Here is a 15572-nt window from a genome sequence, read left to right on the forward strand (position 1 = left end):
AAATTGCTTAAACCGTCGAGCTATGCAGGCTATCTTTTTCACGTGCTAATAGTTTCTCGCCTTTCCTGGGGACGAGTCAGTTAGTGTCGTTTTTGCACTTGTTTTCCCGATATCACATGACAGATGGCATTCACAAACATCACGATTATATAATGAAGGCCCAGACACACGGTGCAACCATGTGCCCAATAGTCCCTATCAATTACATCTTGTGTCCATACTGAAATTGCTAAGTGCAATATTGAAAGGGAAAAAAAGACTTGCAACTACACTTGCACAAGTAGAATCTAATTCTGCTTCTGCAATGTTGTGCGTAACAATTCCAGGAATTGAGCAAAAAAAAAAAAGTTGCGCAAAAAAATACTCGAAATGTTGCACCCTGTGTCCGGGGCTTTATATTGTTTTTAAACGCCAGTCCTTGAATTAACGCCTGATAAACAATGTTACGTTTTTCTGTGTAACGACTTCAACCAGAGCCAGCCGAGAAATTTCAACAAATGACAGCAAGCATTTGAAAGCAAAGAAAATGACTTTGTTCGTGGTCCAATCAATGAATCAGTCTATCAATCACGTTGGAGCAGGGTGATTGTTGGCCGTTGGAAATGTCAATTTGATTTGGGTGGTAACCATATTCCAAGTCCCACTGCGACAAAAAATAGAATTATTTCAACAGTTACCGCCCTTAAACCCTTCAAGAGTGGCCTGTTGAGCTCACAATAAGAGCTGAGCGAATTTCAACAAAAACTTTTATCCACGGTTAAGCGATAACATGCTTTTTTCTACGGAAATAATTTTAAACTTGACGACTAGCTAAGTCCTTTCTACAATAACGTTCTGGGGACGACTCAGGATGCTTTGCTCTCGCTTGGAGGCTTTGAATGTTTCAAACCATCCCTAAGAGAAGGCAGTGTGACCACGGGAAGTCAGTCGGAAGTTTCACCCAAGGAAAGAAGAAAACGAAACAAGCCAGTAGACAGAATGTTAACCTGCCTTCTTTGGTCATTTAATTATTACAAAGAGACATGTCAATCAAACATGATACAGCCGTTTGTGTCTGCAGCTGAAACACAACTTCTCGAAAAGTTATTAAGCCCTGGTTAATACAAAGAATTCAATGCAACATAATTCAATACCAGTGAAAAACAACCAGGGCACTAGGAACATCACCAAGAGCAAAGGATGTTGTCTTTTGGTGTAAACCAACCAATGAAATCAAAGAATGCAAACAATACAGTTCGACAACAAAGTTTGAAACCCAACAAAGTTGCAAGAAGTTGCCTACCTCTTTGAAAACTTGGTCATTTGATGATTCATTAGTTTTGATCCTAAATGATAATGGTAATATATATATATATATGTGTGTATGTCTCACATCGAATTATAATCCAATCAATAAACTTGTCGATTATATGACTAATGGTTTCACGACAATAAGATAATTTTTATATATACAAATTGTGTTGATTGTTCATCGGTCCACACCCATTGGATTCTATCTCACTTGGGTGTTTTGTTTACGTTGTGGGAATTTTGCATGTGAAACTCTTACCTGCAACATTTTATTGGCCGACAAGGTCTAAAATTGTTTCAAAAAAACTAATAATTATGCTCCCTCATCATAGGCCTGCAATGCGTGCAGAGAGCCTTATGGTCCCTCATCATAGGCCTGCAATGCGTGCAGAGAGCTTTATTGAAGGGGTGAGTGCAAAACCATGCTAAGTGACGATTTGGGTGAAAAAAAAAATATTCGCGAATGGGCTTGAATTTTTGCATGTGGTCTTCAATGTAATAGAAAAACGCGGCCCTGTATTTTTGTCGCTGGTTTTTGCTTCGTTTTCGAGTTATAACGTATGCAAAAATACTTGGCTTTTCCCAGCCATGTCTTTAGGAGTTTATTTGTTGAACAGCAAACAGGCAGACTGTTTATAGTGTATGAAGTCAAACTCAAATCTCACAGCATATATAGAGCGGAAATCTGGGAACAGATTGTTTACATCGGCTATTGTGACGTGAGCACAACACGTGAATCGATCGAGCGTCAAACGAAATTCATCGAACAAAAAAGAGATGTGCCGCATTAGAGCTCTGTCAACTAATATCTTAAGCATTGTTTTAAAGTACCTTGTATGCCTGCCTGGTGGTTGAGAGGCATCATTAAGTCTCGATAAACCCGTAAGTCATCAGCACGTTTTAAAGAATCAAAATGTGTTCTGAAACTTCGAAGGCAGCTGATATACCGTAATCGTGTTATCGGCGTTCGAAGTCAGATCGAGCCAGGCAGCAAAGTCCAAGAGCAGTTCTTACCCAAGAAAAATACCCTCTGGTGAGTCGTGGCCCATTTGCCAAGCGTTGCTAGCGTCAAAGTTTGGAAAGCGAAAACTGGTGTTAGAGTGATAAAATTTGTCTTGTATCGACCGCCATGTTTTCCCGCGCACGAGGTGTAAAGACCCTTCCCGGCATGCATTGCGATCACGTTCTGCGGACGTTTCTCGAACTGGTAACTAGATTGTTTAAACATAAGAATGGCCAACAAGTAGCGATCGATTGTAACATAGATCTGTGATCCAGGTTGCGTTGATTTTATTTCAAATCGGCATGATTTGTAGTGTTTTGTGCTTCTGGGATCAGCGGACATGCAGATGTATGGAGACCCGTACGTTGCGGAGAAGGGTTAATCTTTTAATCTGTCAGCCCTATTTATAGCGCGTTTTCACGTGAAATCAACATCATTGAGCTTATAAGTTGCGTGAAATTACCATTTTGCTGGTTTCTAAGTGAAACTAGCATCCTTACCGTCAAGCGTTAACGTGAAATCAACATTTTAACCTATTTAGACCTGAAATTAACATCATTGAGCTTATACGTTGCGTGAAATTGACATTTTGCTGGTTTCTAAGTGAAACCAACATCCTTGCCGTCAAGCGTTAACGTGAAATCAACATTTTAACCTATTTAGACCTGAAATCAACATCATTGAGCGTATGCGCTGCGTGACATTGACATTTTGCTGGTTTCTAAGTGAAACCAACATCCTTGCCGTCACGCGTTAACGTGAAATCAACATTTTAACCTATTTAGACCTGAAATCAACATCATTGAGCTTATGCGCTGCGTGAAAGTGACATTTTGTTGGTTTCTAAGTGAAATCAACCTCCTTGCCGTCACGCGTTAACGTCAAATCAACATTTTAACCTATTTAGACCTGAAATCAACATCATTGAGCTTATGCGTTGCGTGAAATTGACATTTTGCTCGTTTCTAAGAGAAATCAACCTCCTTGCTGTCACGCGTTAACGTGAAATCAACATTTAAACCTTTTTTGACCTAAAATCAACATCATTGAGCTTATACGTTGCGTGAAATTGACATTTTGCTGCTTTCTAAGTGAAATCAAAGTCCTTGCAGACGCGGCGGGCCGATCCTTTGTTATGATAAACCGAGGCGAGACTTCGACTTATAACAAAGCCTTGGCTTGGCTATTATAACAAAGGATCGGCTCTGTTTATCATAACAAAGGCCCGGCTTCGTTTATTTGAAGACCTCGGCGGGAAAAGGGCGCTAGGTATTTTCATCAAAAGTGAACTTTGTCGAAAACGCTCCAAATTTCGCATGCAGTTTTGTTTAGGTATGTTTAACAATGTCCCGTAATTTTTCCGCTAAGCTTCGCTTCGTTTTCGAGATATTGCGTATGCCACTCGGTTTTCGTAGCGGCGTCTTTATAAACGAAGCAAAAACCAGCGACAAAAATACAGGACCACGTTTTTCTATTATCAATTGCAATATCAACTACTACAAAGTGATGGCTTCCTTAACTTTGAACCTACAGTATTATTTTAATGCGCAAAAGCAATCTCTTCATCAGGCCATGATGAGCCTAAAAAGCGTCTGCGCTGGAGGCTAATGTTAAGGTAGCTAATCTAATATCCCAACTTTCCAACTACCAAGATAGTTCATATGCTATGTGACTGACTGACTGAGTGCCAAGGGTAAATTCTTGAAAAAAAAAAGCCTCTTAAATCAAAATGTACATTTAATTTCAATAACAAAATAGAATAATAGAAAGATTAAAAACAAGACAAACAGGAACTAACAATGCATAGAAACTAATGTAGTCTGGGATTTTAAGAATTCTCAAACCAGTCGTGTAATTGATTTAGATAATAGCTAATAAAAATCTGGTAAGGTACTGGTCCACTGTGAATACTACATGCTATTATCACTAATCATATAAATTCCTATTTGACATTTTTTTTTTTCAAACAGGAGTATACCCTGAGTATCAAGATTTCCGCATACCATGTTCAGACATGTGAAAGAGAATCCCGCATACATTATGACAGTATTCTCCACACATCCAGCAGGTGAAATTTTCTCTGTCTTCAGAGGAACGTTTCCTGCATCTGTGTCTTGAAGCATTTGATGATTGGTTAAAAGATTTGTCACACTGAGTGCATTTGTAGGGTTTCTCACCACTGTGAATCCTTAGGTGTGTTTTCAAATGCCATGAATAGTTAAAGCATTTCTCATACTGAGTGCATTTGTAGGGCTTCTTGCCACTGTGAATCCTTAGGTGTCTTTTCAAATCCGATGAGCTGTTAAAGCATCTGTTACACTGAGTGCATTTGTAGGGTTTCTCACCACTGTGAATCCTTAGGTGTGTTTTCAAATGCGATGATTGGTTAAAACATTTGTCACACTGAGTGCATTTGTAGGGTTTCTCACCACTGTGAATCCTCATATGTTGTTTCAACGTTGATGATTGTTTGAAACATTTGTCACACTGAGTGCATTTGTAGGGTTTCTCACCACTGTGAATCCTCATATGTTGTTTCAACGTTGATGATTGTTTGAAACATTTGTCACACTGAGTGCATTTGTAGGGTTCCTCACCACTGTGAATCTTCATATGTTGTTTCAACGTTGATGATTGTTTGAAACATTTGTCACACTGAGTGCATTTGTAGGGTTTCTCACCACTGTGAATCCTTAGGTGTGTTTTCAAACTTGATGTACATCTGTTGGATTTAGTATTTATGTGGCTTGGAAGATTTTCTGAAATACAAAAAAAAAAGATATTGAAAAGTTTTCTGGAGTTTTTGTCACTGACAAAATGAACTATAAGCATCAAAAGAAATCAGAAAGCAACTAGGTAAACAGGAACAACATGAGTTAGACAGTCACAGCAGTACTTAATGCACTAGGATCAATTTTGACTACGCAAGTCAAAAAACCGCAAACCTCTTATTTGATTCAGACAGGTTTATTGTGTACTGACCAATCACTATAAAGTTCATGACATGCGAGCAAACCTGAAAAACCACAAACTTCTGGTGCTGTTTGTGGTTTAGTTTTGTGATGCCTAATTGTCTTTTTCCTAGCTTCACAATAGCATTCCATATTGAGAGTCTTTTCTATGGAGTATGGCAAGTGGAATATGCAAGATTAAAGAAATTCTATAGTTTGATTTTGTGTAAATCGCAAAAGTATTTCAAGTCATACTTTTTTCACAATAATAGTATATGAACAGATGGGCAGTTGCAATTGGCCCCGCATAGAGGGGCAGTGGGTTACTGTATTGAGTTTGAACAGTGCAAAAATTTTCTTAACAAAAATTAAAATATATCACAATATTTAGAGACAAAGCCAAATCAGCCTTAGCTGGTTTTATTGTCCATGTAGGTCTTCTTGATAGATCTATCCTGGTCAAATTGCAATTTGGAAATGTTGGTTTTTCTGGAGAGAAGAGAACAAGAGTTCCCAGAGAAATTTAAGCCTTCTGAGCAAGACAAGAACCAACAACAAACTCAACCCACATGTGGCACCAGGTCAGAATCAAACCCAGGCCACACTGTTGGGAGGCAAGCATCCTCACCACTGCACCATCCCTGCTTCCCTGTAAAAGGCATAATCAATCATAGTCACCTTTCCTTGTTTTAGATTGTTTGGATATTTTTGTTTCAGTCTTTCTCTTCTTTGATGCAGTTTCTTTGGGAGAACCTGCATTTAATCACACACTCATGGAGGATGCATACGTTACTATCATCATCATTTATTTAGTATATACATGTACTCATGTTGTGTTTTCATGAGAGAGGTTTAAGTACCATGGTGTTTCGTAACTAAACTGCAGTTATAGAGAAGCTGCTTAAACAGAACTAATTGATAGCAGACAATGGACAGTTTGAACTTTTCTCGGAGAGCAAGTGTTGCAATGCTGTACAGAAAGTATATTTGAAAGGTATAAAATTTCTGACACTGAACACTGAACAAACGTCGTCGTCGATTTGCAGTTGGTGAACACTGTGCAAAGGCTGTTATGACGAGTGAAAACTCTCCTCAACTATAAAGCTTTATAGATAAAATTAATAGTAGAAAGAAAATTCTGATATCTCGCAGAACACCTTTTTCTATCACAAGAAAAGTCAAACAGCATCTGCTGCGAAGCCTAGGCTGGGTACAGCTGTAGACGTTTAGCAACTGCAATACTTCTTACTCGGGGCCGCTTTAAATTCAAACATTTACTTGTCCTCTCCATACACCTTAACTCTATTATTTTTTTCTTGTTTGCAACCAACAGTTCTTCTTCTTGTGCTTGCATGTATCCTGCTGCTGAGCTACCGAGCTGCTGATAGAAAGGAAATGCTCAACAGCACTTGACAGTGACAGGAAAACGGCAGTCTGGGATTTCTTTGCCTAAACAATAGTTAATTTATCTCTTTTGCCCGTTGAATTGAAACTCACTTTGTTAAGAGGAATTTGTGTCTATTTTTCTACTCTTTATGCACTGAACGCATGAGCACTTGCTACGAAGATGTCTCAACAATGTCTACTTTTCATCGGTTACCAGCATCATCTGTACTCAAGTTCTGCAGTAGGAAAAGATCTTTCCAGCGATACCCAGGTTAGAGTGATCATCATCATCATCAACTTAATTTTACTGTCGGGGTATTTGGCTACATGACTGATTGGGGACACTGTTATAAAATTGGGGCAATTGAGTAATAGTATGCACGAAAATGCTTAGAAATATGAGTGAAAAACTCGGAGCAAAATTTCTCTTATACTAAGGCTACTCTCTGCTGAGAATTTCCCGTCTTGATGACGCTTTCTTGGGAATTCTTCAACTGGAAGCAAGACCAGTAGAAGGTCAAAAGGAGGAAACAGAGAGGCGAAAAAAAAAAAAAAAAATTAAATAAAATAAAAAATAAAAAGTCTAAAGACATAGGTCACTTTCTCATCATGTTGCAAATGCCTTTTTGGTGAGTGTACGTATCAGAGAGAACAGGCTTGTCTTACCTCCCTTTCTTTTGCAGGAATTTGAGGCTTTCTTTTTACCAGCCATATCATGTCTACAAAAGGAAAGCATCAAACTGTTACTTAATTGTTATTTCTTTCACCAGATGACTAGAATTTAATTTTTTTAACAATGCAAATTAAGACAACTTACATGCACATTCAACCCTATTTTATAGGCTTCTTTCAACAAGCCCTTTGATTTCAAATCAAAATTGAACACTGAATTTTGTGTGAGTACGATTTCCAAACCAATCGAACTCAATCGCACAGATTGAACCCAAGTGAATGCAATCCATTAGATTGTGCTCGATTGAGTTTGGCAACCAAACTCAAAATCAACACAATCCAATGGATTACGTTCAACTGTGTAACCGAACTTCAGTGAATAAATTCACTTGAACAAAGATCATGTTATGGGCAGAAACAGAAATTGATGCATTGTGTGGTCTCAAAAACACAAAAAAAACATGTGTTCTACCAAAGTAAGGATCTTCCAGGTCTTTCGGTGAATAAGGGAACATGATCACTTTATCTCCAGGGAACAAGATATATTTTTGGAATTAATTTGAGAGAACAAGGTTATCTTTACTACTAAAGGAAACTTTGACAACAAAGTCTAGGGGAAAATGGAATTTATTATGGGGAACAACAGAGTAAAAATAAAATTTTCAAGGGAGCAGGGAACAGAGTAACCCCTTTGGAAGTAGCTCGAGCCTCGAAAGACTTGTTACTGATTTTTAGCCACAGTTTTACAAAACTCAAGAGTTCGGAATTCAAGCGTTCGATTGACTTCGATTGTCCAATTATTTTTGTGTGAGTTGAATTTCAATCGATTTCGATCGAACTCAATCCATGGATTGAAATTTAGTTCGATTGGGTTCGACTGGCCATGCCAGCCTTCATTTACTGGTGTGCTGTTCACAATTATACATGAATACCTAGAAAGATTTTAATAACTGAACATGAAATGACTAATTTAACCACTCGAAATCATCGAAACACTGAAGTCAATTCTCGAACGTGCATCTTAATTTGAAGAGCTTCGCTAGATCAACGGAATCAGTCAATCGTAAATCAAAGTGGCTCTGACCCTGTTTTATCTAAACGGAGATAAGAACATTCATAACAAAGCTACTATACTTACTAGTTTGAATAAAACTAATCCCGAGAAATCAACAACTCCTTCGATCTGCTATTCTCCAGAAAGTCTATCTTTTTCCAGTTCCCGCCGAAATGCATCACGTGACTTGGAACCGTTGTTTATGGTCAGTGGCGGCAAGCCGCTGACCGCATGCTCATTGGCGGTGTCACAGTGATTTGCGTATCCTCAAGTTTTGGGTACGGCCGAACCCAAATCCCTAGTGTCTTGAGTATCCCCACTGCGGATACCCAAAACACTAAAAGCTTAAAACTGGGGCAAGTGAAATCATCCACAAGTCTGCTCAAAACCTAATCATCTTCTTACGAAGCTTTGTCTCAAGAAATTAAAGCGTTGTAGAGCTTGATATAAACACAATACGTAGCTCAAAAGAAACGATAACAAATAAACATATTTGAAGGGGATACCCCGATATTACTAGGGATTTAGGTATCCCTTACAATTTAGCATTTCTAGTCCTTTTCTCCCTGGAATGACTTCCGTCAGTTTGCAAGTTTGCTTTTCCTTCTCGTCTTCGGTCGATTCGGCTACCCTGAATTAAAGAAAAGATACCTAATGAACTCTCTGGAAGGGAATACCCGTATCACTAGAGATTTGGTTATCCCTTATATGTTGACCATTTTATTCCTTTCCTCATTAGAATGGCTTTCGTCTCTTTCGGCTTTCGTGTAAGTTTGCTTTACATTTTAATCTTCGGTCGGTTCGGCTACCCTGGCATGAGTTAAAGAAACGAGGACAAACAAACTCTCTGGAGCGGGTTACCCATATCACTAGGGATTTAAGTATCCCTTACATTTTGGAATTGCTAGTCCTTTCCTCCCTTGAATGCCTTTTCACTTTGTGAGTTTAGTTTGCCTTTTTAACAACGGTCGATTTGGCGCTACCCTGAAGTAAAGAAATGACCACAAGCCAACACTTAGGAAGGGGATACACAAATCACTAGGGATTTGGGTATCCCTACTTTTCTTTGCTTCCCTTTGTCCGAAGATTTAAGCCTTGTCCACTTTATTCATATTTATTTATTTATATTTATAACGTCCATTTCAAGGGTTATCCATAGACAGCAAGCGCATGTTCATACAAGGAACTGTAGCGAGTGAATCGGTTTTGTACGTCGTTATATTGCAAACTCGGATCAGGCAGTCTGTTATAAATTGCGACTCTTTTCAGCGACGTTATGTGTTTATATCAAGATTAAGAAAGCTTTCAGTTATTAAGACAAAGATTCGTAAGGATATAAAGGGTTTTTGAGTAGATTATGGATGATTTCACTTGCCCCAGTCTGTGGTATTTAACGCTTTCATTGTTTTGGGTATCCCTACTGACTGGGGGTTCCCACTGAACATGGGATACCCAAATCACTGTGGGAAAGGCAGTGGAGGCCATGTTTTCTGTTTCAAGAAGGTTGTTTTCTTGTAATGTTCACTCTTCTGTACGGACAGTTTCCACAACATTGAGACCAAAAGGTAGGGTAATAACGTTTGAATAGTATTCTTTCCGTTTTCTCTAAAAGTGCTGCGTTAAACAGTTCATGTCAATGTGCAAGTCTCCTAAAACTGTAATAGAAGGAATGCCGGAAACCCAGAAACCCGGAATTCCGAAAACCAAGGCCCGGAATCCTAAAACAAGAATTGCCTGTATTTTTAGATGACAAATGGAGCTGAAAATGCTGGGGGGAACTGTACAGCCCCCGAGGTGATCTCGACCCCGAAATGATGCTAATTTTTCTTTGAGTCAGCCCTGAAATGATCCCCGACGAATTTATCGAATGGCAAATAAACATGGGACTATTGATCGCTCAAACAGTTTACCAATAAAAATGATGGTAATAAAATAAAACCTTCACTGGGTTATTAGCCAATTATTTCCCAGCTTTACCGCACACTCTTACAAAGTAGGTCGCATTTGTTGATAGGGCCTATAAGATTAAGGGGGAGTAAGGTTCTAAAGAAACTATAGTGCTGTGTCGGTGAGGAGTATGACAAGATAATTTGGTTTTATCAACTGGGTTGATAATTTGAATTGTCCACCGTAAAGAGATTCGAATCTCTTTACGGTGGCCAATATTAATTCACATTATCAGCCCAGTTGATAAAACCAAACTACCTATAAGATTAAGGTGGCGAACACAGTTTTCGCGCGCGCCCTTGCTATGTACTGGTTCGTCCCGGACAGCATTTTTATACGGACCTCCCAGTCGGCTTATAAAATTTATATGAATTACAGCCGAGGAGTCAGAGAAGAGCACTTCTCTTTGTTTGTCTCCATCATTCTAAGCTTCGCGACCCGCTTTGCGACTAGCGAAGAATACAACTGGAATGCCTGGCCGTTGTGTCCTTTGTCCTCCGTGCTACTTGAGCTCACCAAGCAAACGCTGAAAACATAAGCACACAAATAAAACACAAAAACGGATGGAGGCCCAATCTCGTTACCACTCGTTTCGTATTCCCAGCCAATCAGATTTGCCAGAGTTGACAGGAAGACCGTGCATGGCAGACTTCCGGTGTTGGACCATTCTCGGTGCTGACCGATAGAAATAGGCCTCTGGGGACGAAAATGCTGTAAACCTTTCCAATCGTCAACTGCCTTTTGAATTAAAAGCCAGAAAAACTAATACCTCCGCAACCCTTACTGGAAATTGTCACTTTGTTTTATACTACTTCTGGCGGTTTACACTGAGGAAAAGATGCTACGCATCTAATTTTATCTTATTATTTAAAACTACATGAATCTACCTGCACTGTAGTTTCTGCTTAAATGTGTTACTGATGCATTTACCGAGAAACACATAATACGCTCAGGTCAAAGTAGGTGTAGATTATTACGCTACACATTGATAAATGCAGCTCTTAAAAGGGCGACCGCCCCCTACAATATACTCGCTCCCTGACTTGTTTTGTTGGAGCTTAGCAACCACAACTATGTCAACCTTAAATGTCAGCTGCCCTCTAGAAAGTTAGCGGTCCGCCGAGCATTCACTTCCGCGACTCCAAGAACGCAAAATGTCGCTATGGACGAGAAGGAGTTTGGACGTCTCTAGTCCTGTATTGCGTTGGCGAGTTCGAGACAACAGCAGACTGCAGACATTCTAGCACTCTCAGGCGGACAAGAGGCGGTCTCCCTCGGGATTTAGACTGATCAGTGCGATGGACATTTCAGCCAGGACGTTGATTGATAAGGTATAGTTCATAAGTGAATAGAGATCATGAATTTTAAGCTCAGAAATGAAATGTGAAAAGTGAACTAATTAACATTACAGGAGCGTGGGACAAAGAAAAAATCTGAGTTAACGTTCCCGACAGGAATCGAACCCATGACCTCCTCAACACCGACCGGGCGCTCTATCCACAGAACTACGAGAAATCATGGGGAGCAGAACCATTTAACTGAGTTCATATATGACGTGCGTCTTGCATACTGTTAGGATCAGCATTGTCGAAGTCATCGTGAGTGTGATAAGTGAATAAAGATGGTGAATTTTAAGCTCGGTAATGAAATGTGAAAAATGATCTGATCATCATGACTAGAGCGTGCAGTGGGACAGAAAAAATCTGAGTACCCGACAGGAATTAAGCCCATAACCCATGACCATGACATTTTACATCATAACTAAAACGTCTGAGATGAATTTTATCATATGTACATTTAACATCACAACTATAACGTCTGAAATGTATTTTATCACGTCTTATGCAAATATTTTCAATACTGACACAAAGAAGTATGCTTCGCATACACCAAGTTTTCTATAAAAATAAAATAACGGTTGTTTCTCCATATTTTTTTTCGACATTTTATTTTGTTAACAGTACAATAAAATGCATTACTTACAATACTACATACTTACACTAATAACAATACACTATGTCACATACGGCCATATTTACTGGCATGATTACTGTTGCTTGAAGCAATACTTCTCCGCCAAGTCTTTTCGTTTCACCAGCTTGTGCTTTAAAGCATCAGATAAAGACTTATATGTTGCGGCAGAACCGCGCTGTTCTTTCCAATATAACAGTATCCCAAACACCCTTTCATGGTGTAAATCAAAATTTCTACATAGGGCTTGAAGAAATGGTTCCTCGAGTTTTAATCGACGACCAAGTTGGATCCACTTGTCGTCGATACTCGTAGCCAGTCTTTCTAATTCTTCATTCTTAGGCACACCTTCTTTGAACAAAACTGAAAAAGAGTTTGCCAGTACAAACAAATTATTTTAGAAAACTCAAATTGAGCTCCAAAAAGAAAAAACAGTACCTCGTCGGCGGTCAACTTTCAAAAGACATGGGAACTGTTAACCTGAGCCCACGATATGATCACATGATACTGGTGAGCGGATACCTTGTTTTGACAGCTGACAATTAATCATAGCATGGAGGTCCAATATCAAAGATGTACCGATGGTAATGGTGCTATCCTCTTATTTTTCAAGGTATGAGGCTTGGCGTACGGACGTACGGATGTACGGACGTACATACGGACAGTCACGTGACACCCAAATTTTTTTAGATCGATGGGTTACCATATTTTCTAACGTATGGGGCTCTATCTTATGGTGCTACCTTGGTCTCTATCTCCCTGTGCTCTCTCAAGACTTTAAGAGAGCATTAATCTGCATGTTTAAATGTTCAAGGTGTCATGGGAGTTCTTGCTTATCTCGAGACAGTAACTGCCATTGAGTTCGAATTTGGCCCACAGCAGGGGCAGTGGGTTTAAGTTTAAAACTGTACAACATTAAGAAGTCGTAAATACCAATAATCTTCAGTCCTTTTCTCCAGTTTTGCTGCCTTGGCTGGTGTTGTCTTGGTACCTGTTTCGTGAAAAACTCCTAGAGTCAGTGCAACACATGAGAAGACATCACAATTACTAGACACACAAACTCTTGATCTATACATGTAGCGTCAGTAGAAGAGTGGAAATATAGAATTTTCATGATCAAAGTGTTTTCTCCCGTTACCATCACTGGTGCATTGTATCTAACTCCTGTTATATTCAGTTTTGCACAATATGGCAAATATTATTAGCCTCTAAGAGGTTTCTATGTGTAGCAATCAATCACAGTCACTTTTCTTTTGTTTGTTCATTGTAGTTCGAGTGTTTCCCTGCCTCCGGGGTGTAGCTGGAACAATAGAACTACAGTTACCAGGCATTACATCTAATTGAGAGCATCATTAGCACTGCGGACTTCTACTTTGGGTAGAGGAGCACAGAAACTCATCAGAGTGGAATGCCCAGATACAGTTATTTTGGACCATACCAAACATTTTTATTGAGCTTTTTACCACACTTCATTTCATCCAATTGATATTAACCTTACACCAGTTGTTGGAAATAGACTGAAGTTTTGATATTTGATATTTCTATAGAAACAGCAACCAAAAAAATTAAAATCGATAAAAGATTAATTTTGCTTGAACCAGATGTGATATAAAGGACCTAACACCAAATGATAAGTTTAACATCCATGTAATCAAGATCTTGGTTGCAGAAACTGAGATCTCAGTAACAAGGCCAGCCAAGCTTCTCATATGAACACATTGACATTTTTACGAACAAAAGAGTGGCAAGGCAAGATCTCGGAAACCGAGCCAGCCCGATTGACGAGACATAAATGAAGGGCCCTAAACTGCACTGGCCAACTGTTACTTAGAAATGTTGATTTTAACAAATGAAACAAAGCTAATTTAGGGCATACAACTGTAGAAAGTATTGTTAGCATCTCTGGTACTGGTAAGATTTCTGAGTACCTTTGGTGGAAGTTGGAAGTTAATTGCATCTTCACGCAATATAAAACTGACTCTCTGTCCTTAATCCTGAAGTCCAGACCCGACATAGCCGAGGCAATCGAGCCCTGTGTTATGTTGTCCAAACCTCCATTGATCGGATTCAACGGCGCATTATTTCATGTTACTACGGGACAGGAATATGCTAAGAATGTATCGATAAAAGCCGCAAAGTGCGCTGAAACAAACAGTTTGATATCAGCTTGTTGACGAAACATGAGGAAGCTGCGAGCACAAGAGAGGTTCCACAAGCAGCTGAAAGGTGAAGCAGATTTCTAAATCGATTTTCGATAAAGCATTGCTGCGAAAAGGTTTAGAATTACTAGTTCAACTGCTTACCTAGACAAATCAGCGATCAAGTGACACCTTACAACCAGAAAACGAGAAACAGCAAAGAATGATATGATACAACCCGTAGAATAGCCTGCAGAACAGGCGTAATTTTTTGTGTCTTTTAGGCAAACAGAGGTGAAAGCGAGGCGAGCGCGAGGGGAAAAGCGCGAAAAAAATAAAGCGTTATTTTTTCGCGCCCTTCTCCTCGCGCTCGCCTCGCTTTCGCCTCTGTTCCCCTAAAATACGCAAAAAATTACGCCTGTTCTGCAGGCTACCCGTGGAAAGATCGCACAACACTGTAAATGGTTTTAAAGGTATAGAATGACTGTGCATAATCTCCCGTTTTGGCGGGCCGAGCAAGAATCCTGTGGTGAGGCCAGTGCGGTGATCGCTCAGGATCAAGTACCACGAACTGTGATATACAGGGCGCTTATATGTACCCGGCCTTTTTCCGTCCTGGTGATACACGAGCGCGACCACGAGCGCTCTGCGCTCGTGTATCGCGTTTCGCTCTCTGCCCGTCTAATCCGCCCGTTCTACAGGCTAGGATCAAGTTGACCAATGATCCAAGATCATTCTGATCATGGTGCATAAAAGGAGCCGAGTAATCCGTGACCAGAGTGGATTCGTCTTTCCTTTGATATACCATGATCCGAGTGATTAGATCACTGATCCTGACCCAGATCAACCCAAAGAGACGCACCCTAAATGTAAACCTAAAATGTTCGTTTTATCTACAGTAACATTTTAACGTGTAACAGGAATCTCTTCAACTAGTTTGTCTTTGAACGTATCCTGTCATTGTTGAATGCTGTCGTATAAAACTAGTGATTCCTACTATACTCAAGGGACTGAAATAATTCAGCCATTATTTCCGTAACTTTTTTCATAGCAACAACACATCATTTACTCCATTTTAATAGTAGTTAATATATTTACCAATACATAATGGTTTAGAACTTTTATTTTCAACAACAAAACTGCTTTCCAATACTTTTCTA

The 15572-nt window shown here is 39.5% G+C and overlaps 2 protein-coding genes across 2 annotated transcripts in view; both read right to left on the minus strand.

Moving 5' to 3' along the window:
- LOC145477805 (uncharacterized) overlaps positions 1-9556 on the minus strand; it is a 38139-nt gene extending 28583 nt beyond the window's left edge. Inside the window, exon 1 of the mRNA XM_081455641.1 lies at positions 8463-9556. The gene's annotated coding sequence lies outside the window, so the exon portion shown is untranslated. The remainder of the gene's footprint in view (positions 1-8462) is intronic.
- On the minus strand, positions 4020-15220 carry LOC145467331 (uncharacterized). Its single transcript, XM_081450884.1, has 5 exons — positions 15012-15220; positions 10680-10829; positions 7297-7349; positions 5923-5997; positions 4020-5052 (listed from the first exon to the last, which is right to left on the minus strand). Exons 1-5 carry the CDS (start codon positions 15218-15220, stop codon positions 4280-4282), a joined length of 1260 nt encoding a protein of 419 aa, XP_081307010.1. The 3' UTR covers positions 4020-4279.
- Positions 15221-15572: the final 352 nt, after the last annotated feature.

Source organism: Orbicella franksi, chromosome 2, assembly GCF_964199315.1.
Source record: "Orbicella franksi chromosome 2, jaOrbFran1.1, whole genome shotgun sequence".
Classification (NCBI taxonomy): Eukaryota; Metazoa; Cnidaria; class Anthozoa; order Scleractinia; family Merulinidae; genus Orbicella; species Orbicella franksi.